Source organism: Ambystoma mexicanum, chromosome 9 (assembly GCF_040938575.1).
Source record: "Ambystoma mexicanum isolate Mex_15411 chromosome 9, UKY_AmexF1_1, whole genome shotgun sequence".
Classification (NCBI taxonomy): Eukaryota; Metazoa; Chordata; class Amphibia; order Caudata; family Ambystomatidae; genus Ambystoma; species Ambystoma mexicanum.
Genome location: NC_090931.1, coordinates 1,080,725,349 through 1,080,750,194, shown reverse-complemented (window position 1 = coordinate 1,080,750,194; position 24,846 = coordinate 1,080,725,349). Strand labels below are relative to the sequence as shown.

General features: G+C 45.3%; 1 protein-coding gene across 1 annotated transcript in view; it reads left to right on the top strand.

The window, feature by feature from the left end:
• The window catches only part of GALNT5 (polypeptide N-acetylgalactosaminyltransferase 5), a 359,001-nt gene that overhangs the window by 237,715 nt on the left and 96,440 nt on the right, over window positions 1-24,846 (top strand). The window contains exons 6-7 of the mRNA XM_069616407.1: window positions 3,877-3,994; window positions 11,732-12,055. Coding sequence (XP_069472508.1) covers window positions 3,877-3,994; window positions 11,732-12,055 — 442 coding nt within the window. The remainder of the gene's footprint in view (window positions 1-3,876; window positions 3,995-11,731; window positions 12,056-24,846) is intronic.

Below are 24,846 nucleotides of genomic sequence, written 5' to 3'. Positions count from 1 at the left end.
TACCCCTCTTTTGTAATTGGTTATTTATAACACGCTTAATACACAGAGGTTTCTAAGCTCGGACCCGGGATTGAACCTGTGTTGCTTCACGGCATCTTGCTTCCAAGATGAGCCCATTGCCCATGAGCTATCCTCCCGAGACGATAACCCAGGCGATAGCCAAGGAGATAACCCTGGCAGTTGAAGAAGACTACTCAAATCGAAAACTCGAAATGAATTACCAAACTATGGATGATCCCTTTTATTGGTATCCTGGTTACGAAGAGGAAACCCCAGAGTATTATGCAAAAAGGAAACAACTGGGAAATGCGAGGATTTCCTTTCCAACCCGTATCCCCTCTTGCCTTGACATGCTATCTGCCCGGACTGACCAATACTTGTGGTCCGGGAATAAAACCACCTATAAAGTACTGGCCAGTATTAAGGGAAGACCGGGATGGGCCCACTTAGACACTGGGTGTAAAACGTTTGCATTTTTTAAACCTGAGCTATTGTCTAAAGACTGGAGGAAGACCGGGAAGAAAGAAGTTGGGTGTGTACACTGTGACATAAGTACCCAGTGGCTAAAATCCTTATGACTATTTTGGGAACAAAGGTTTGGGTGAGTGCTACAATAATCCCCACGTTACCAGTCCCTTTAACAATTGGGAGTGAAGTTCCCAATTCTCACACTGGGTCTCACAGACGGCACTGATAGAACTTGGGAAAAGAACTCCAGGACCAGGTGGAATCCTCCCTGGGAATCCAACCCATGTGAAAAGACAGGAGATCCTATCATCTTCTCTAGAAGGGGAAGTCACTGAGTTAAGGGTAAGGGTATGTCCGCTTAACTCAGTATGCCCCTCCCTCCCTCCCCCTTCCATCGGGATACACAATCACCATTTCTTCAACACCTGGACATGAGGTATTCCCTGGAGGCTTTGCCATGCAAATCCGCATGGAGTGCAAATTCTTAAAACTATTTTCAAATTGACTTTCACTTGGAATTGTGCAGTGCTGACCCTGGGCAAAGAAGGCCTCTGCATGCCACATGCCAGCTCTGTGTTCTGAATATTCTTTGTATGCTGGTGCTGCCTGGCCTTCCCATCATGGCCACCCCACGCGCACCTGAGTGCCTAGGCCTTTGTTTGGCAGCAGCTTGCCCCTGATTGGCTGGGGCTAGGAACATATCGGCCTATGGGAGAGATGGTAGGCTTGGCCGGCCCTCCTCTCAAGGCCCGTTCCTGGCCCCTGTCTGCTCCCTGTCTGCTTCAGGTACGTTCCCACACTGGTCACCCTTGATGTTGCAGTGTGGCCCCCTCTGGTCCCCTGTGATGCTGCTGTGTACCCCTCCCACCCCCTCAAGTCTCCCGTGATGTTGCTGTGTGCCCCCCACACCTCTCTGGTCCCCTGTTATGTTCCGATGTGCCCCAAAGCTCCCTCTGGTCCCCCGTGATGTTGCTGTGTGCCCCCACCCCCTCTGGTCCCTCATTATGTTCCAATGTGCCCCCCACCCTCCTTTGGTCCCCCATGATGTTGCTGTGTGCCCCCACCACCCTCTGGTCCCCCATTATGTTCCTATGTGCCCCCACCCCTCTCTGGTCCCCCGTGAAGTTGCTGTGTGCCCCCAATCGTCCTCTGCTCCCCGGTGATGTTGCTGTGTGCCCCTCACCCTCCTCTGGTCCCCCATGATGTTTCTATGTGCCCCCCACCCCCCTCTGGTCCCCAGTGATGTTCCTGTGTGCCCCCACCCCCTCTCATCCCCTGTGATGTTCCTATGTGCCCCCCAACCCCTCTCATCCCTCATGATGTTGCTGTGTGCCCCCCACACCCCTCTCATCCCTTGTGATGTTCCTATGTACCCCCCGCCCCTTTGGTCCCCTCTAATGTTGCTTTGTGCCCCCACCCCCTCTGATCCCCTGTGATGTTCCTATGTGCCCCACACCCCCTTCTGCTCCCCTGTGATGTTGCAGTGTGCCCCACCCCCCTCTGGTCCCTCGTGATGTTCCGGTGTGCCCCCCACCCCATCTGGTCCCCCATGATGTTGCTGTGTGCCCCCCACCCCTCTGATCCCCTGTGATGTTCCTATGTGCCCCCCACCCCCTTCTAGTCCCCCATGATGTTGCTGTGTGCCCCCTCCCCCTGCCATTTCCTGGATCTCTTCTCCCTCCTCCCCTCCCCCTATCCCTCTCTTCCAATCCCCCCAGCCCCATTTATTGTAGGAGTTGTCTTGATTCACGAAGGGTTCACCATCAATTACTTTTGCCAACGCTTGGATTTGGACTTTTGGACACATTGAGCCTTGGGGCTTCTCCCCCTCAACTATCATGCTGGACCATCCCTGGATCTCGCACTCAGGTTGACTCTGAATCATGCTTTGCCCATCCTCACCGTGAATCCTTGCCTTCATTTTCTGTTTCCCTTGCAACATTATGTGTTTCACTGACCTCTGCAACTGTTCTTCACTCCCCCCCCGCTTCTCTGCTTGTCTCACTGTTTTATTCTCCATTCTCTTCTCCTCTCCCTCCCCTTTCTCTCTCTCTCCTCCCCTTCTTACTTTCTTCTATGCACTTACTCTATCTGAATTGTCCCTGGACCTAGTATGATAGTAACAATGTTTGTCTCCCCCCTCCTTTACTTGTTATTCCCCCCTCCGCCTCCAGCTCTATCTGAAATGTTGTTAGGCCTAGTACGATAGTCACTTGTTTTGTTCCTCTCCCTCCTTTCTCTTCCCCTCTACCTCACCTTGTGTAATTCTCTGGCTCGACCAGAAATGTCATCAGGCCTAGTACAGTAGTCGCCTGTCTGTTTCCCATTTCCTTCCTATCCGTGTCTTTGCACTTGCACTAATTGAAACTTTGTTAGGCCGAGTACCATAGTTAATTTCCATTCGTGTTGTTAATGCCTTGTAAGAAGAAAATCCACTTCACAGGGAAGAAAGTTACTTCCCAAATAGCGGTGCAACCAAGATGTAAGGCGACCTTACTTATAACTTTGTGTTGGAACAAGTTTACATTTATTCTTTCCACCTTGGAACAGTGGAGGAACAGACTAGATATTGTCGCATCTGTAAAATTACAACTGAAATAGAAAGTGTGGGGCTTGTTTTGACTCAGTGTGTGAAATTGGGAAATATGTATATGAACATACTAGGAAGACGTGTGGTCCACTATGATAGTGCAAAGAAGATCGTTTTTAGCACTATTGTTTGAATAGTGAAAATAGATCACTGCACTCAACACTTTACTAGGTATGGTTCCAAGTAAAGTAAGCAACACAATTACTTAGAGTGAACTGTACCGTGAAGCATTTAGCACTTTAATGAAGTCGCTGTACAGCAGTTACAAATAATTATTTGATCATAATTACAGGTAATAACTCTCAGCCCTTTTTTTTGTTTTTGTTAAGGTTGTATTTTAGGATCCAATTTTTTTATGATTGATTTTATTGAAATTGAATTTAATTGATGTTTACATGTTTTTCTCTTATGATATATAGGTATGTGTAAAGTTTGTGAATAACTAAAACACATTGAAATTAAATAAATAAATAAATAAATATCTTAATATATTTAGGCCGTACAACTAATGACCAAGTGATTTTATTTAAGAGTTACATTTCCAAAGGGTCATGTAACCGTTTTATTCCAGGTTGTCTCCCAAATGGACGTGGCACAAGATGAACATTGTCAGAGCATCTAAACGGCCCAGAATTATGAAGGGGATTCATTTTGCGCAATGCCTACGGCCAAGATTTTGTTACTTTACTCGAGCATTGTACCTGATTGTTTCTCATCTGTATAAACTATTGATTTAACTGCATTAATCTTCCTCTTCAGGTTTACAGTAATGGCTGGCATTTTGTTAGATATTAATACTATACATTGTTCCTTTCTAGGTGTCCAGTAATGGCTGGTGGATTGTTCTCTATTGATAAGAAGTATTTCTATGAACTTGGAACATATGACCCTGGCTTAGATGTTTGGGGTGGTGAAAATATGGAACTTTCATTTAAGGTATTAAAGTTGTTTATGTGTTTGTAATTTAATCAATGACTATGTTGTAATAGTGTGTGTAGTATACTTTTACTTATGAGGGTTTAAACAATATGGCCCTTTTTATTGTCTTCAATGTGCTATATATTTCTCAAGGGTGAAAGAATAGTTTTTATACATGTGTTTACATTGTATGTTTAGAACAATTTCAACAACTCACACACACTCTCTTTCTATCTCTCACTCCTCTCTCTCACTTTGTCTCTCTGTCTCTCTTCATCACTATCTCTCTCTCTCTCTCTCTTTCTCTCTCTCTCTCTCTCTCTCTTTCTCACGCCTTTTCTCTCTTGCTAGTTATGGTCCCGTTGCCAGATGATACACACCAATTATACTGAAATCACCCCATGTATGGTGGGCAGACATGGCCGGTAACAGCCCATCAGCCCGAGCCTATGCAAGGGCTGTGGGCCATTAGCGGCTGTGCCCGCTCCCCCCCAACAAGGGGGTGATAGCCATTTGCACCCCGGTGTTTGTCTCGGATGCAAATGGTTTATTCTTTTATACGGGTGATTGACTCCACTTATTGTACAACCCCAATCACCCAAAAAATAAAAATAAATAGCCACCACCATAGAAAAAGGGACTAAGTCCCTTTTTTATTACTATGGTGGCGGTTGTCAGTGGGAAAGCTCTGGTCCAGCTGGTAAGTGGTTAGGGAGAGAGAGGATGGGGAAAGAGTATATTTTGTTTTGGGGATGGGGAGAAGGTGGGAGGGTGGGGAGGCAACAGGGAGCTTGGAGATGCCTCTGTTGGCTCTCCACAGTAAAAATAAAAAGATGGCGCCACCCAGGGAAGGTACTCTGGTGGCTGGAAAGAGTGTGCAGTATACAGTGTATTCTCGCCCACTCTTCAAGCGACCTGATTGGCTGAGTGCCCTTCTCTGTCAGCGAATGCAGTTTCTCCAATATATTCTTCTTCTCATAGCGGCCTCTGGCAAATGGGCCTCCCGTCACTTGGATGTTCTATTACTTGCTACTTGCAAATCAATAACTTGCACCTAAGCGACGTAGCCCTTCTCCCTGCTTCACTTTCTTATCTCACTTGCCCTGGTCATCCTAACAATCCCCAATTACCCCCGCACAGTGGCATATTTAGGCTTTCCGCTGCCCTGGGCCCACTATATGCATGTGCATGCCTCTCCAATGTTACTACACCGCTACTAGCCTCTGCACCTTCACCAGATTCTGCCCCTTCAGCAGACTCTGTCCCCCTTGGCCAAACTATGCCACTTCACCCCCATTATGCCCCCAGCTGCCTCCTCCTTTTTATCCTCCCCTCATCCTCCTGATCCTCAGCTCTGTCATTTATCACGTCCTCCTTTGACCTCGTTCCCTCCTTCCAACCCTCTGCGTTACCTGTCACCAACAACCATGGCACAAGGGTTTAAAAACGTTGATAGAGATTAGTTTACTTAAGCAGAGGCCGCCATCTGTGATGTTTGATGCGTATTCCAGAGTTATCACCCTCATGCCTTTGAAACGTCACAATGAAGAAAATGCTTTAGCATAAAACGGCCAAGGGGGCTTTCTGAATAAAAGCATCTTCAAAAGAGAGACGACGGTCCCATTGCAGTGTCTGTGCCTTCTCATTTGACAACATGAAATGGAGCAGCAGAAATGCCAACACTGGTCTTCAGTCTCCAGACACTTAGTTTCCAGCATTGAGTCTGTCCCATGACTCATGTAGGATCCACTGGTCCTAGGCATGTAATCAGTGACAAGAAGCAGCATACACTTAATAAGGAACTGTGGTAAGTAAGTAGACTCTTAGCTTAGTGGTCCACTGCCTGATATTTTAAAGAAAAAGATCTTACCCTAATCAAACCCCTCTAGTGATCAAAACATTCTTCTTAAAATGTAGCTTACCACCAACCCCACTTTGATGGCATCAAAGTTAAGGCCAAACTGTGCAAGACTTATCTTCCTCTAAAGTGAGTTATCAGGCACCAGTTGCTCTCTGGGGATCATACCTACCTATAATGGGTTCTGGGCAAGTATTTTTAGAACCCTGGCTATATTACTTGTTCCCACAATCGAGCGGTTGTCCCCTTTGGCTTAGTAGCCATCATGGTTACTAGAGGGTATCCGTCCAGCTTTGTTGAAGGGCTTGCAAAGGGATCACCTAATAATAATATGACTAGTCTCAGGCCACACTCATGGGTGATGCTCCTGGGTCTGTGCGCACTAAGGTAATATCACAGCCCGGTGTTACCTTACTGGGGAACACTTAATTGGGTGTATAGAATTTACTAAACATCTCTTTGTCTGGGGTTCAGGGTTCTGAATTGTTTAGATTTTGAGGGGATGCCCTGCTTGTGATTTGGATCTTGAAATCAGAGTTTGCGAAATGCTTGTTGTGCTCCTTATATTCATGTTGCCACATCTTTAAGATTGATCACAGCAAGACCACTTTAAAGACAACATTTCAAATGTTCACATTTAGGTTACATGTTTTACCTATGCTGCTTGTAACACACATTGATACGTTTCCTTTCAATATGTTCCAATCAGCATTGGGTAAATATTCAAGATGCAGCAGGCCTGGCACAGGGCACATGCCCATACATCACGTGCATATTCTTTTTATGCTAAGTCCAATAATTACACACTTGCACAAAAGCACATCCCTTGATCCTCATGATGGCCAGAAGTGTACAAAAGGCTAAACATGTAGGTAACAGCATCAAGCAGATGGACAGCACGAGGGGCACATGATAGACACAATTGTACAGCCTGCATTGACAACTGAAGCACACACCTTCAGAAGAACTTTCTGTAGGGTGTGTGCGAGAGAACTGTGCATCAAAGTGTTATCCATTACCTTTCATATGTGGATCTCTTGTTCAGAGGGTTGGAATGTTCTTCCCTGGAGTGATTGGGAGTTTATGGTCGGCATGAGCTAATCAGCCTGGTGATTTGCCATAATATTATAAATAACCCGAGCTAAAATCTTTAGAGGAGGTCAATGTTTAGGGGGGCATTAATGAATACCAAAATAGGATTAAACAAACTTCAAATGCAATATAAAATTCTAGAAGGCAAAGAGTGAATGAAGCAGTGGAAGAAGAAACTAGCAAGGTGTTCCCACGTGGAACGCAGAGTGCTGCACCATTGTTCATGTTATCCACATAACACATCACATGAACTAGTGTAGTATGGACGGTTTATGCATCTGCTGAAGAGAGATGGGGGTAACCTTCAGGTCATATATTTTAACACCAGCTATTATGTTTTAAGAAACAATTCAGTTTCTAATGTGCTCTACATACATTGCCAACATACCTGACATATTGTGCATGCAACTGTCATGGACAACTATAACTCACCCGGTTACTGTGCATACATAAGGTTGTCTGAGGTCGGGGACCATGCTATCTGCAACTTGCTCTTACTAAATACTCTCCCTCTAGACCGCTACGTCCCCCTGGTACCAACTCTCTGTGTGTCAAGCGTTTCGCTAAACAGAGGGCCGGAGGCCGATCTCTATCCTCAGCTGGCTTCCTCTTATGGAACAGCCTCCCCCTTCCTCTTCGTCTTGAGCCAGACCTGCCCAAATTCCAGAAGTTCCTAAAGACTTTCCTTTTCACCCTCTCCCTTCTTCCTTCCTCGGCTAATCTCACGTTCGCTGTGATTGGTGACCAGGAGCCTAATGTGTCCTTCGGGGCGCTAGCCTGCCACACCCAATCGCCTTCAGCCTCCGCCTACACACAGCACTTGCCAAGGCACTTACTGGCCTTTGCCACTGTAGGCCTGCACTTACCCATTCATTTGTATCTTTTACAGATGATAATTCCCTAGCACTTCCTACTCTGGGCACTTACACCTGCTGCTCACACACTAGCATGGGCACTCCATCACTTACCCCCTCTCCCTAATCCCCTCTCCTCTCTATGCACTTGCACGCTCTGAATGCTCACAAGGCCTAGTAAGTTCGTCTTTATCTTTCAGTGTTTCATTGTTTTCATCCCATCTTCCCTCCATGTTGCCATGTGGGAGCTATGAAACGCAATTTTGCTTGTTCTATAAGTACCCAACAAATGCCCAATAAATAAATAAATACATACATCTACATATGTGTGTTCAACCTACAAATCACAAGATTTAAGGGGGCCATTTTGTTTTCGTACTGGGAATTGATCTCATGACCTACTGATAGCTCTGAAACAGCTGCAGTGGCTGATCAACCTTCTGGGATCTGATTTCAGCTTCAATTTTAATAGTTGAAAATAAAGTCCGATTTGTACTGGGAGATACTTCTGAAGAGAATTGCAGCCAAGTGCCTCTAATTAGAAGCTGTTACATGCTTTGCATTTGACAAGCACTATCTCTTATTTTGACACGAGTTTTATAATGCAGGGAACTAGGCACGTACTGTGAAAAGAATGTGTGAACTATACTTCTTAACATCAACAGGACTCTGGGAACGGTGAATGTCCTGAAAATTCAGAACATTCAGTGTGTTGTCTGAATGGGTATGCCACATCCATCCAAGACTTTAGAGAAGTGTCATTTTCAAATTAAATTGGGAGCGTACCCAGAGAAGCTTTTCTCAAATGCATAGTGTACGGACCCATATGTAACATGTCTCTATAAAATGAACCTGAAAACAGAACATTTTAGGTGGAACCATGACATTAAGCAATTACAATTCTAATCTCTGCTTGCATTCGTTTTCTTTTTTCAAGTGGCAATTTCACCCATCACTGTTGGTAGTGATTTTAGGAAATTATCATTTATTTCACTTAGATATTGACTTTGTTGTTAAGCCATTTCGATGTACCTAATATTCACCAAAATGTGCTACTTATTTTGCAAAAAGTTGATTTAAGGTAACAATTTGCCATTACAGATGTAGTGGAATCTATTCGCATTTTTGCATTCATTAAACTGTAACAGAAAAATGAGGCAGTTGTATTGGTATGTCAGTCCAAGTATTGTCAAGAGATATGATATTGACCATGCCTTTGTAGTTCTGTACTGAGCACCTGGAACAGGATCATAGAGGTCTGGTGGAGAAACAAAACAGTATACAAACTTCATAATAGCATTGAAACAAAAAGAGGACTTATTCATTTTTCTTGAATTGGATTTTCTTTAATGGAAAAAAGAAGTGTACATTATAATAACATAAATACAATTAATCATATTCACTGTGTAGTGTAGACACCTACAAATGCATCCAATAAGAAGGCCAGGCAGCAAAAGTAGGATCAGGTTTTATTTCCGTATAACTGTGCAGAAATCGACAGCGGAATCGTCAGAGTATCCACATCCCAAAATTGTGGCTACCGAGCTCCCAGTCCTCAGGGTTCCTATAGGTAATACGTATTGGAGTTTATACAAAACAAGTCTATAAGATACACACAGTTGGTTACATTAAAAATGAACTTTCTCCCAGAAGATCCTTCAGCCTTTATGGGGCATAGCTTTACAGCTCCATGCACGACCAGTACAATTCTGCTCAGTCTTTCTACATGACAGACCCTCCACCATTAGCTTTCCATCACACATAGCAGGACCTGATATAGAAACTAGCACCCATTGGACGCCGGTTCCGGTTCGCAGGCGAGAGAATGCCTTGCCTTCATTAGGCAGAAGCTGACGTTATCGCCGCACACCTTATGGGCTCTCATGTTTGTGCCAGCCAATGATATCTTTTGAGAGCTTTCACTGCGTCACCACCTTACCTGTGTCTGTGGTTCTGTGTTACCCATGGCTCATGTATGTCCTCGGGCCCTGTAGAAATTCAATATAGTCAGCTCCGAAAATAGGAATAGCAATGGCAATATTTAAATCCATCCACGTTGTTTAATTTTGATTCCTTTTTCTAGGTATTTATATAATGTCCACCAGCCATTGAGTGAGTGGATGATCACAGAACACACTTTATTGAAATTCAATCCATAGAGATCTTTCATACAAATAAAGGTGAGATTAAGAGGGAAGGAGGAACCAGATATAATATTTCGGATAGGGTTAATACACTCAGCAGGTGGGCCAGAATATATTATTAAGGGTTGGTTTAGTTCCTGAACTAAATACAGTGAAAAATGTTTGTTTGCTTTTTTTCTACTTGTGCCATACAAATTTGTGGTCATTCTGATAGAAGCAAAGCAAATCCATTATTACAACTTTTGTCTAGTTTAATAAGCACGACATTGGAGAAATGAAACAGTTGTTTTAGAATATTTTTTTCTTACAGCGCTAGTTATAACAAGTATGCCATTTGTTATGCTTTCTGCAACTTTATGTCTTTGCTCATTCCCTCCTGAAAGTTTAAGATGAATATGAAGAGAGGTGACAATGAAGCCTCTCCCTACTGGGACTTCCAAGTTTAGAGGCAGAGTCACTGCCGGTGTTGCCGTCCCTCACCCCTCTCTGCTTCTTCTCCATCATTACTAAACAGATTGGCAGAGATTGGTGCTTGATTTAGTACTTGGAGGAGGAAGCTGTCGGCACACCTCGCTAGTTGCCTCGTGTATACCAAAGGACTTGCCCCCGGAGTTGCATACAAGGCCAAGTGGAGAAATCTGTGTGTGCTCTCTGAGACCAAAAGTACTGCCTGCTTCTTCCCCGTAGCAGACCCGCAAGTAGTCTCCCTGGCCGAAGAACTTCCACCAGGCTGATTCCTATTGTTTGTGGCCCGGTTCAGTGGCTCTGCCTGCCAGCCGGGCCTGGGCACAGAGTAGAGACCTACAGGAAGCAATGGTGGTCACTTTCTAGCACTGCAGCATATACATCTGCCTTAGCAATGGGAAACATAGCATTGAAGCTGAAGAAACACAAATGGGCACAACACTACAAATAAGCATGGTTTGTCAATCATCATAACAACAATGGAAAGCACAATGTCGCCTGAACTATGAAGACCTCACTCTGCCTACCAATGAAGTACCACAGCCCTCACAGAACCTTTTGCCTGAAGCACATGCCATTCTGTTCTGGGTCCGTCAGAAGTCCACATGTTTTGGGTCACCACTTGTGCATTCATTTAATAGGACGCTGACTTCATTTTCAAAGCTTGACACTGCAGAATGCTCTTCCTGTTTGTGTTAATTCAAAGTCACTGGGCCTCATTACGAGTTTGGAGGTAGCCATGCCGTCATTACCGGTATGGCTACCTCTAAACTCGTGTCCAGGTCCCAAAAAAAGGGAATTACCGGGCCATTCCGACTTTTGCGGGTCTGGTAATTCCCATTTTCGGGACCCGGTACGTCCCCATTCCCATTTGAGCCCGCATAGGGCTCAATGGGAATGGGGAGGATGCTAACAACGGCCCCGTTAATGACGGGTCCGTTGTCAGCATCCTGGTCTGCTCGCGGGTGCCGGTATGCACGTCTGGCCAGACCAGTCATGCATACCGCCACCCGCGAGCAAACTCGTAATGTGGCGGCCCGGTATGAATAGTGCTGGTACCTTACCGGCACCATTCATACCGCGGCTGCCAGGGTTGTAATGAGTCCCACTGACATTTAGAAAGTGTCTTAAAACCCATTGGTTCTGTCCACCCGTGGACCTTCTGCCAGGTGATTCTCCCAGTTCACCTAGTTCTTCTGTGTGTCTGGACGCCCCCAACACATTTCCCATCTCAGAACTTTGAATAATAACAATGAAAGCACAAAAGAAGCAAGCAGTAAGTCATTTTATAGGGTGTTCTAAACCTATATATTTATATTTATGCATTGGTGTTCCTTCTTAGGTGTGGATGTGTGGCGGAGAAATTGAAATCCTCCCCTGCTCCAGAGTTGGTCATATTTTCAGAAATGACAATCCTTACTCTTTTCCTAAAGACCGGATCAAAACCGTGGAAAGAAACTTGGCCCGCGTTGCGGAGGTCTGGCTGGACGAATACTCAGAGGTCTTTTACGGTCATGGGTACCACATGAACCTCAAAGAGTTTGATCTCGGAGACCTAGCACAGCAAAGAACATTGCGGAAAGAGCTCCAGTGCAAAAGCTTCAAGTGGTACTTGGATAATGTCTATCCTGACCTGGAAGCTCCAGTCGTCATTGCAAGTGGAGTGGTAAGTTACACTTAATTATTTTAATTCAGAATACATTGAAATTGTGTGAATGATGAGATAGACTTCTCACAATGCAATGCGCCATAAAATTTCCACAACTAAATTGATTACCTGTCATGCGCATTTGTAAACCTTTTTGTGGACCAATTGAAAATGAAAACTTAATAAAATGTGATTGACTTTGTTAGAATTCAAAATCAATCTGTTTTTTTGCAAGGATTTCTAGGGCCCCATTTCGAGTTTGGCTGTACTTGCAGGGGAATTACCACATAACATGTTGATCATTTGGGCACTTTGTGTGATAGAATTACAGCCAGATCATACGTGTGAAAATGGTGTTGTTAGTCGCCATTTATGTAGGTTTGGAAATCCATGGCAGGCTTCAGAGCAATTACCACTGGTGCTAATTCTGCTCGTCGGATAATTGCATATCTGAATTAAAGGTGTTAGCTCCCTTCTACCCGATGGTCAGTCAGACCCTTCTGCTTGGGTCAGAGCTGGGCATATCACAGACATACTGGCCTTTATTTGGGTTTGTTTTAGCAGTATGCTCCTTCTGCAGCGGCTCCCATTGCTTTCTTTTATGGGAGTTAATAATCCAAACTGTAGACAGAGCCCAACTGCAGATGGGGCACCGGTGGTTTATTTCTCTCCTAGTATGTCCTCTGCATCCTGAGAAATTGTATCTGTCCCTTTTAATTTAAGAACCAGGTATAGACAACTTTGGGGACACCATAAAACGAAAAAAGGAAGATACCCCAAGAGTCTCCGTTCCTCTTTCACACCCCTTCATCATAATCACAACCTATATCTTTATATATTGGCTTGGATGAATAAGGTGATTTATATAATTATGGGTACTCCCACGTAGTCCCCTAATCCCTGTAAACCATGCTGGAATATGAATAGTAAACAGAAGTTACATTACAAGGGCAACAATAGCTATTCACAATGAGGGCACTTGGGTGCTGGAAAAGGAACAGGACACATTTAGCATAAACAGTCACAGGGAAGGTATACATGGTGAAGTAGAGAAGCAGGGCCCAGACCAGTAGCTGCATGACAGGGGTACACATACCTCAGCATTGGAATGTGCACCCTAAAAGATTATTCATTAATGAAGCTCGGGTGAAGCCGAAAGATTGGAAGCAATGGAGTAATGAACACATACCACAGCATAAAGAGAGGAAGGTACATATACCCAAACATGGACGGAGATTAGAAGGGGCTGTGTTTTTTTTTAATGATGTTTCCATGAGCGTGCCGAGAAACAAATGGTCGGGTGCAATTTACCAATGATCACTACTATTTTATATGAAGCATCACTACAGCCACTTAAACAGTGATTCTAAAGGGGCTCGGAGAATGGGCTCCTTTCATTTGGGCGCATTACTGGCCCGTCTCAGTGAAATGACTGGAAAAAAAGCATTTCCATCCCTGTTTGGGGTTGGAAATACTAGTGTGACAGCCGCAGTTCAAATCGTGGCTGTCACACTTCAAAAATAAAATCATGACATGGTAAAAAATGACCCTGAGATGAATTGTGTCCCCTCCCCCGTCCCTGATCCTTTCTGGCCATTTAAAAGTGCATCCCATGTGTGAATTTGGGATTGGCTTTTAAATGCCCAGAAATGTCCCCTTGTTTGCGGAAGTGCACAAAGGGGGAAATGCCAGCGCATTTCCTCACTTGCGCCAAAAAAAAATTGAGAATCTGGCCCTTAGTGTCGATTTTAAGAACTGAACTATTTTGTGTGAAAATGACTGGCAATTTTGACCGGTTAGACACTATGGCCCTATATATATGATTGGTGGTATCCCGCTGGTAAATCCGGCGGGATACCACCAAATGGTTTTACCATTACCGGCACTTGGTCTGCCAGTAATATATGCCATTAGAATGTGAGAAACCACACCCTTCCACCAAAGACATCACAGCCCTATACACTGAGATAAAATGATCTGTCCAGAACCACAGTATTGTTTGTTGGCCAAGCAGGATGTGGGCCTTGACACTGTGAATCCATTATCTGTAATGTGACTACATAATCACTACTTCTAACATTATAATCTTCTTTGGCCTATTGTTTACAAACCTCGTTTGGAGAACCAAGCTCTAGACCTTCACCATACTGATGATGTGTTAATTATTATAACTAGCCTTTTCTGGTCCAGATATGTTGGATCAGTCGTAAGGTAGGTATTAGTATCATCAAAGTGTGTATATATGATATGAAATGATGTGGCATTTATAACGTGCCTGTACACAAGTGTTTCTAGGTGCGACAATACAAGAAGGGGGACACAAGGGAGGACAAAATAACGATCTTACTAGGCCTTGTGTCATTCAGATTGCGCAAGTGCTGGGAAGAGGGAAGGGGAGATGTGCCAGGGGGGAGGGGACGGGGAAGTGCAGTTAACTCACAAGTGCAGCCAGCGGTGGCTCACAGGTGCAGAGAGAAGGGATGGTAGGGTTGAAGATACAGACTCTTAAGTGCTGGGGAACCCGGAGGCAGTGTGAGGGGAACTGGACATGCAGGAGCCTGTGCCCGAGTTCACAGGGTGACCAGGTGACCAGTGCGCGAAGCAGTCAGGTGCATCAGCAGGGAAGAGGAAGAGAGAAAGTGGAAGCGAAAAGGAAGGTCTTGAGTTGCTTCTGGAACCAGAGGTGGTTCTGCTCAAGTTTGAGAGAGGCAGGGAGGCTATTCTATAGGGAGGCACTAGCCGAGGAGATAGATCTGCCCCCAGCTCTCTGCTTGGAGAAGCGTCTGACCCTCGGAGAGTAGGAGGTAGATGAGCGGAGACCTCGAGAAGGAAGATGTTTTGGAAGGGAAAGTTGGAGGTAGAGCAGTCCCAGGCCACAGAAAGCCTTGTGGACAATGCAGAGTTTCTTGAAGTTGATCCTTGCAGCCACGGGGAGCCAGTGAAGAGATTTCAGAGCTGGAGAGGTACGATCCCTGTGCTTCAGGCCAAGGACAAGTCTCGCAGTCCTGTTCTGGACAAGTTGTAAAGGTTGAAAAGTAAAGGCAGGAACATTTAGAAAGAGGCTGTTGCAATAGTCCAGCTTAGAGAGGACCCAGGCTCTGGAGACAATGAGCTTCTGGGGGAAAGTGAGAAAAGGAAGAATACCTCTGAGGAGGTGCAGCTGATAGTTTGACTTCTTAAAGATGTCAGAGATGTGAGGAGAGAAGGAGAGGGTGAAGTCGAAGATTACACCAGTTTTCGTAGCCTCACAGAAAGGAGCAGGAAGATGGCCTAGAGTGTGTGGCTAGAGAGTGAGAGAAGAAATGAGTGAGAGGATGTCCCAATGAGGAGGATTTCAGTCTTTCTGGCATCAAGGCAGAGATCATTGGCGGCAGACCATTCCAGAATTGCAGCCAGATAGTCTGGTATAAAAGAAGAAGCAGAGGTGGCTGAGGGGAACCTGAAAGAGAGCTGAGTGTCATCCGAATAACTTTGAAAATTGGAGCACAACGTAGCGTTGCGGGGGGCAAGAAGTGCCAGGTAGTGGTTGAAGAGCCAGGGAGAGAGCACCACAAGTAGAGCGAGAGATGGAAGGGAGGAAAGACCCCAGTTGAACCTGAGAGGGGCGGTCGGTGAGAAAGGAGGTCAACCAGGCCAGTGCCTGATCAGTAATACCAAGGTTGTCCTGGAGACGGTTGAGCAGGATTGCATTGTTGACTGTGTCAAAAGCAGAGGATAGATCAAGGAGAATGAGGACAGAAGTGAGAGTAGAGTCAAGATTGGAACAAGTCTTCACAGGTGTTGAGGAGAGCAATTTCCATGCTTCTTGCAGCTCTGAAGCCAGACTGGTGGTCATGGAGTCAACCAGCAGATTCAGTATGTAGAGTAAACTGGGAGATAGCCAGCTTTTCCAAGAGTTTGCCCAGGAAAGGAGTGATGAAGATCGGGTGATAGTTAGCCGGAGAGGAATGATGGGCCAAGGGCTTCTTTAGAATGGGCTGCACAAGACAAGTTTATGAACCCCAGAGAGAGAAAAAGCTAAGTCTGGCTTGCTGGAATTTGAAACTGTGATCTGGAATATGAGCACAGACCCCTGCAATGAGTGCTCAGAACAATGAGCTATCTTTGGATGCATTGTGGAACTCAACTCAACATGTTTTTCAAATTTAGTTACTGCAAATGATCAAAATATTTCACAAAGAAAGGTGAAAATGTGAGTTAAATTGAGCTATCGTGAACTCACAAAATGTATGTACTACAGTGACACCAGAATGCATTACAGAATTAATGGATCAGGTCAAACCTTATTTATTAACAACAGCCAGTCAGCACAATCAGTGCCTTGTGGTGGATACCATATTGTGCTATTTATTTTCATTAAAGAATCTCCCTTCTACTTGGGAGTGGGACGCTGCTGCTGTTCTTTTGTTAACTGTAATACTGACCACTGACCCAGGTGTCTGCAGATTTTGTAATGAGAATGAATAGCGCAACATAGTATCACATTCTTAGATTTCTTTGCGGGTAGGGGCAGCTAGCTTCTTCAATTACGAGGCGGCTCTAGATGCCAAAGTACAAGATGTACCAAAACCCGCAACTGGAGCAGATTCTTCCACTCGAGGATCCAGAGCAGCAGGGAAAACCTGGAATGTATCAGGTTGATTGGTATTATGTTTAATAATAAATTACTGTCTGACCGAGCCAGGGAGAGAGACTTCACAACCAATGTTATGGTAGAGTCTCACAGAGCCTTGAAGCACTAGGTTTGAAGCCGACAAAGAGTGACCCCTCAGAGTAGAGGAGTCTAATACTTAAGATTCACTGTGTCATGATGAGTTTGATAAGAACTGTATTGGTGGGGCAAAGAGGGAGAAACCTCTTGCGAATTAGAATGCATTTCTGGAGCATATTGAATATTCATGAATAGGCTGGGTGAAGCACTCAAATCAGTTCTAAGGATATTCATATCCATAATTTCCTCTTCCAGGCTAATACATGTATTTAGAAGCAAAGTATTGAAATTAATCACACCAGTATCCCCATCAATGCCCACCAGCTGAGAATCCCATGGAAGAACCCACATGAATGGTAGAGGTTATAGCCGTAGCTGAACTAGCTGCTATGGCGACTGTCAAAGGTTGAGGTGCACAGGTCATGGATGGTTGTTTTCGAGTTTGACTATAAAGTTTAGTCAAGACTTGAGGAAAGAATTTGAGACTAGGGAGGCGATTCCATAACCTCCGTACCAGCAGCCTCCACTCGCACACGGGTAGCCTCCTTGTTAAGAGGAGTCGGTTCCTTAAATTGTACCTTTTACATTTACCACGCATTGTACTTCAGTACAAGCAAAGGTACACTGCACTTTGCACTGTATTTAACCTTCATAATGAAAAAGAGAGAGGACACTGGACCACCTACACAACACGCACTGCGGTGGTCAGCACGCAGATACTCCAACACCTTCATGGACCTTTAAGCTCCAGTCTGTAAGGCGACATACACTACTGTAAAAAGGAAGTCGGAGTGTCCACCTTCCTAGTGCCGCAGCTGAACACTCTCAGGGAAACCATAGTCCAGGTTTGCTTAATACACTCGGTCCCGGCACAGGCAGCGAACTGCCAAGCCACTACAGAGCTAGCTGCCCTATTATCACAAGGAAGCTGGTAAAACAAAATGAGAACAAGAACCAGCCGGGTAACGCTGAGTGTGCAGCACTGGGGGGGACAACAATGCAATCTTTCTCTTAGAAGTAACCAGCACTACACACTCCCATGCCCCTCCTAACCTCATCAACCTCGCTGGCTTTACCACGCCTGGCGGTTTGACGCATAAGGTGTGGGGCCAGTGAAGACACCATGTCCAACACTGTCCTCCGTCCTCATCCAGTAATCTCAGCAGTGTCCTTACTCGCACCAGGGCCAAGCCCGACAGCAGCCCTCTAGTGAACGTAATGCAGTCCTCTGGCAACCCTCTCCATTTGCTCTCTGTTGCTCTTCTGGTTACACGCCTGATCTCCAGCCATCGAAAAGCCAGAGGAAAGCACCCTCTAATGCCTAGCGTCAAGCCACACTACTCTCCAAGATCCGTAATAGCCACTTTCTAAGCCAAGCCCCCCTTCTTCTAATGGACCCAAAGAAATCTCTGCATAATTACAATAGTTACAAGGAAGTTAGTCAATATCATGACGTTTTTGTTTAAATAATAGTCCATCACATTCTTGAATGCATAATACAGCAAACAATGTGCAGAACTGTGCTTCATTAAAATAAGAAAATGATATTTCAAACATAATGCATTTCGTTTGTTCTAGTTGTAAAGTCATTTTAAGTTCAAGTTGTAAACTAGTTGCCCACTCTTCATACACTTTTTAAAATAAATGTCCGATAAAATAACAGGTCGCATTTATTTCAACAGAAGTGCAAGGGTTTTATTTCTTCCAGGGGATTACTTCAACCTTTCCTCTTTTCCTTTCGCCTGGCCCGGTAGCTGCTGCTGTTTCCCTTCCTCTCCACTGGTAGATGTAATAGAAAATAGTCTACCAGTGACTTGAATATTTTGTAAATACAGGAAGCATTTCATTTCAAAAGGTTTAAACATTTCTCCGAGGCTGTCAAACTCTGCCAGCGATCTACCCTGAAATAGGGCTTGTATATTTGAACACGGTAAGTGTATTTGTAGCTGCCAGCCAAGCTCTGCAGCTGTCAAACATCACAGTCGTCTCCATGTACAGCAAGGCCACTGCAGAGCCCAGAAAAAAGAACATCGTCAAAATACTCTTGCAAAATAAGCCATGTAAGCGTATGATCATGCCAGAAAACGAGGGTTCCATGAAAACCAAATGCCACTGCTCTCGGAGACATAAATACACCTACTCCTTCCTTGCTGACAAGAATACCCACAAGATGACTTTCGCGTCTCACACCTTTTCGGCCCTTACAGCCTTAACGTGTGCACAGTCGAGCACAGTAAGAGTTACTTGCAAACATCAGGCCCTACATTGCACACATTTGCATGGAAGTAGTTCAAATTTGCGCTGGCATTTGTACTAAGGTGAAAATGGTCCGGTGAAAAGATCCATTCCTGGAACATATTTTTCGACAGCTGTGATGAAATGCCCCATTGATTATGTTGGTGCAGAATTGCACAATACCAGCGCAATCTGAGGACATTAAAGACATTAGGATCCTGGCAGTGACGGTATGAACGGTGGCGGTAATGCACCGGCACCGTTCATACCGTCCCGCTGCATTACGAGTTTTGCTTGTGGGTTCTTGACAGCCCGCCAGGTCTTACCTGGTGGGCTGTGCGGCACCCGCGAGCATAACTCGTAATTGCGCTGGCACCGTTATCAACGGTGCCGGCGCAACCTTGCCAGCGCAACCATGCTCCCCCCCCAGCCTGCCCTGTGGCATCTCGTAATGAGCCGGTTATTGCCCAATCACGGGAGGCAGTGGTGGTAGCGTGCATGGAGGTAGCCGTGCCTCCCATACAGGCACGGCTACCGCCATGCTCGTAATGAGGCCCAATGAGGAGTAGACAGAAAGGGCGGGATGTCTGGGCACCACCGCTTCTGCCTTGAAAGAAAGGTTTGAGTGTACATTTTATGGGCCTTACTTACAATAGCCGTTTACAATGGCTCATTGAAAAACACCTTGCAAATCAGGCCCCATGTGGTGAAACACTGAACCTGATCAGTGATTAGGGGGTGGAAATTGAATATGGTAGAGAATGTGCTAGAGAATTGCTGGAGATGGTGCCTTGAAAGATATTTCCCCTCTAGCCAGTAATAACGGGAACCACCTTGCCTGGCAATTTTAGAAATTGATTTTACCTGTTAGAACTGCCTGCAGCTTTCTGCTTTTTCAGTGTATTGGGAAGTGTTCACCGGTATTACCTTAGCATTTACATTCGAGCCGGACTGCATTTACCAGCAGCCCTTTGTTCTTTAAATAACCATAATATGGCGCTTCAGCGCCAGCGCTTCTGAGTCATGCTGGTCCACGCCGGTCCGCGACATTTGCGGCGCCAGCCTCTTGCAGTCCTGGTTTGCATCGTCCTCCTGATATTAAGATTAAGTGCTGCTGGTACTCCTCCTATGGAACGAGGTAGTTCTATGTGTACTCTTTCTTTCATAATGCATTCGCTGAATGCTATTGAACAAATGCATGCTGACCTCCCTGAGGTTGTTAGTTGTAATGCGGCACTCGGTAAACACTGACAGTATTCGGACATATTGGCCCAATATTGGGACATGGAGGAGAATGGTGCTATTAATGACAATAGGCCTCATCAGGAGTTAGGTGGAGCTGTAAAAATGTAGTGGTAATGCTATTACTGCCACATTACCACACCGCCTGAACCGAGTTTGGGGGAAACTCAAAGCATTCACCTCCAGCTCTGAGCTGGAGGTGAATGCACTGACTTTCTGCCCATTTTCAGCGTAATTACTGTGGCGCAATTATCGGCATGGTAATTGTGCCGAAAATACCCCATTGAGTCCTATGGACTCCAAAAAAATGGGGACTTACCCTGCTACCGCAACTTGTGATCTAACGATAATAGCGCTGGACCAAGTTGCGGTAACTCTAATTGAGTGCAACAGTATCCCGGCATATTTAGCGCCGGGATACTGCCCAACTTCTGATAGATATCTGTAGTGAAATACCTACCATAACTATGAACTCTGATGCTATGCCTTTAGCTGGGGTCTCTCCTTTGACTGACATTTTGACCACTATAGCAGTGGTTAGTGAGACCAATGGTCTGGTGCGTGGGGACTAACTGGAGAGAGATCATGCCAAATGGCTTAGTGTAGCCTTGTGTGATACCATGATTACAGGCTATGTGGGGGGAGAGTATATTGAACCACTCAGTGTAGCCTTGTGTGATACTGTTGCCCCAGAAACTGTATGTAAAGTGCAATTCACAACCCGGGATCACCAGTCCCTCGACACTGGAATCCTAACTCAGGGGCAGGACTTAGAATATTGAAAAGCAATCTCTCCCGCACTAATTCGAGGAATTTGAAAGTGGTACTCAATACCAGATCATTAGTTTCACATGCAGCATAAGTTGCTGATTTGATAACTATTCTAGATCTAGACATTTGTGTAACTGAGACGTGCCTCCATGACGCTGCCACTCATACAGCTCTGCTAGCCACTCCAGGGGGCTTTGGAATTCTTAGAGCAGACCGTAAGGAATCTACAGGAGGAGGTGTTGTCTATAAAGACACTCTGAATATGCACACTACCAGTACTGGCACACTGGATAACTGTGAGCATTTCTTTGTTGATTATAACACTGCTATAAACCACCACTGGATATTCCTGTGTATGAGGAACAACTTCTTACCTTGTTGAGTGATTCATTGAAACCCACTACACACACAATAGTGTTGGGTGATTTTAATCTTTGGGTGTACAATTATTTAGATCATGGTGCTATAGCGCTGGGCTGAGCGCTTAGTGCTCTGGGTTTTACTAAGCATATCTCATCCTCTGCCCATAGGGATGGAATTGTATTACAATATTCATATCTCCACCCTTTCGATTGCCCCCTATTCGTAGACAGCTCGCAACTCATTTGCGGCATATCTTCCCGTTCCTTTGAAATGGTTAAACAGCAACCCAAGACTATATCAGGAGGCGCGGAATCTGAGGAAGGTCACCTCCGAGGCCTTTGCTGATCTCTTCACACCAATGTTGTTGAACATGCCCCTACCCTGAGATTTGGATGGCATAGCATACCAATTTCAGGAGATTACGTGTACAGTAATTTAAATACTGGCCCCGTAAAACGCCAGGGTGGTAAAAAGCAAAAATGGCAGAAAGACCCTTGCCCTGAGACAAAAACACGTATAGGCTATAAGAATGTGATTAGTAATGCCAAAAAAAAGACAACTATGGTAATAAAATCCACGGTCCAAAATCTAGCGCTAGGTAGCTGTTTTCTATTCTTAAAGGACTGGAAGGGAAAACAAGCCTTGGTAGTTTGTGCCCTAAGAACGATAGCTGGTGACCGAACATTCTGTCAGAATGTTCCCGAAAAATTTAGCAACATCTACACAATATCAAAAAGCGCCAAACTGACGTGCAGGGTACACTCTATCTTCTAGAACTTGCACAGAGGGACATCAGGGACACTAGCCATGCTCCCACAGAATTTAATTTTCGGTCGGGGTCCGAAAGCAAAATTGTTGAAATCTGTTCTAGTCTCAAGCCAACCTCCTATAAGGGCGATTCCTGCCAAGCACGGATAGATAAGAATGCCTTCAATTGTCTCGCACCAGTGATTACTAAATGTGTTAATTCATCTTTTGCATCTGCCAATGTGCCTATTGTTTAAAAGAGGTTTGGTTTACCCCAATCCTAAAAAAGGAATTATTATTATTATTATTATTATTATTATTATTATTATTATTATTATTATTATTATTATTATTGTATTTATTGAACACAAACCTAGCTATACAACCATACAGATACATAACGCAGCACTTTACAGAGGTATACAACAGTACAGGTGCAAAATGGAGCGCTTTTCAGAGGTAAAAACAGAACAGATATATAGGAGGGTTGGGGTGCAGACGGGCAACGAGAAGGGTTCCAGCTGTACCGGATGGTGGGGAGAAGGTCGGGCGGCATCTATCGAGTCGGATGGTGCGAGGGGGGATTTGAAGGCCTAGATGTTGAGGTGGAGCGAATGCTTGGAGAGGTGGGCCTTGAGTTCTTTTTTGAATTGTAGGAGCATGGGGGCGAGTCTAATGCTGACGAGGAAGAGGTTCCATAGTTTTGGGACATAGGAAGAGAAGGCTTGTTTTCTGATCCTTTACTTTTTGCAGCAGCGGATTTCAAGTCTGCACGTGTCCTGGCTTCTGGTGGTGCGCTGTCTGCTGGAGATTCTGAGTTTCTGCGCAAGGTAGCTGAGTGACTTGAGGGCGACTGCTTTTTAGATGATGCAGCAAGACTTGAAGTTGATTCGTGCATGCTGTGGGAGCCAGTGAAGGTCAATGAGGGCCGGGGTGAGTGGTTTTGTTAGCGTAGACCCTTGATGAGGCATGCAACCATGTGTAGGACACATCTCAGTGGCACAAAGGAGGCCGATGGGAGGCATTTGAGGAGTGCATTGCCACCATCCAGATGGGATAGGACCAATGCTTGAATGGTTGATATAAAGCTTGTTAAATGCGTTTGGAGCTTTTAGGAACTGTGGATCTCTGTGCTAGGTTGTGAGTCTGTGTTGGTGCTTGATTTGTGGTGGACTGGTTATCTCCGGCTGCTTTTATGTAGGTTTCAAAATGGATAGAGCTCCTGCAGTCCAAGTTCTAAGTATATGTTTTTTTACTGGGATTGGAACCCTTTTGTATGTTTGTGCCAACGTACAAAAGGGTCCATCTGAACAAACTGCTGGCGGTTGGTGAGATAGGACTTGATTCAGCATAGGACAAGATTGCTGATCCCCATGCACCGCTTTAGGGTGTCCGTAAGCACCTGGCGGTCTACTGTGTCGAAAGCAGCTGAAAGGTCATGTAGAACCAGGAAGCAGGGGTGGCCATCATCAAGGATGCTGAGGGTGTTGTCGACCACCTGTATGGTTACTGTCTCCATGCTGCATGCTGCATCTGGGTCTGAACCCAGACTGGTAGGTTTTGAGGAGATTTTTGGTGTTGATGTGTTTTTGTAGTTGTGTGCCTACCGCTCTCTCGAAGATCTTACCTAGCAAGCTAAGATATGTGATGTGACTATAGTTACCTAGGTTGTTGGGATCCAAAGTGGGTTTCTTTAGTAGAGGGATGATTCGTCCTGTTTTTAGAGTCGATCGATGGGTAGGTGCCTTGAGTTAGGGAGCTGTTGATGATCTCCAGGTAGGGAAGGAGAGCTTCTGGGAGGATGTTGTCTCTATATGAGGTGGCTTTGAGGGCAGCCAGGGTTTCTACCAGCTCCTCTGTCAAAAGGGTCTTGAATGTTGTCCACAGTGTGGAGATTTTGCGAGGAGGCACATGAGGTGGGTCTGAGGATTCAGAGCTCATGTCTATGTGCTTGCAAATCTTGCTAAATTTGTCGATAAAGAAGGTGTTGATGGCAGTGGATTTTCCAGTGGAGTGTGGTAGGGCAGGTGAGGGTGGCTGGTTGAGGCAGTGCTCAATCACTTTGAAGGGGATCTGCTTTTGTTGTCCCCTTCTGCTATGATGCTCTGATAGTAGGAACCTCGGCTGTGGTGGTGAGTTGTCAGCGGATTTCTCAGAGTTCCTTGAGGAGCGCCAGGTCGGATGCAGTCCTGGAGCAGTTCCAGGTTTTCTCTTGTTTCCTGATGACTCTTTTGCTGAGGTTCTCTTTTGCTGAGGTTGAGTTCTTGGGTGTACCAGGGTGCTGATGGTTTCGGTTTCAAGGTACATTGTTTCAGAGGCGTGTGCCATCAATGGAGGCTGAAAGGGTGGTGTTGAGTGCTTCCAGTAGAGAGTTGCAGTTCTGTTTGGGGTGTTCAGTCCATGTCAGGTGGAGGTTGTTGAGGTCTTCCACCAGGAACTTCTTCAAGGACCTGAAGGCTTGTCTGATGGGTTTCTGTTGGGAGTGCTTGACTGTGGTTGTGTTCAGGATGTTGAAAGGCACAGCTTGATGGTCAGAATAGTGAGAGGAGAGCCGTAGTGGAGGGAAGACAGTTCAGTGATGGTTAGGTTGTGGACATTACCTTTCTAGTGTGTTAGGTCTTGCATGTGCTGTGTGAGGCTGAGGGTGTCAAGAAGACTGAGGAGTGCTTCCTACCTTGATTTGGTGGCCTTGTTTCCTGGGAGGTTGAAGTCGCTGAGGAAGATGTTGTTGGCATGCGTG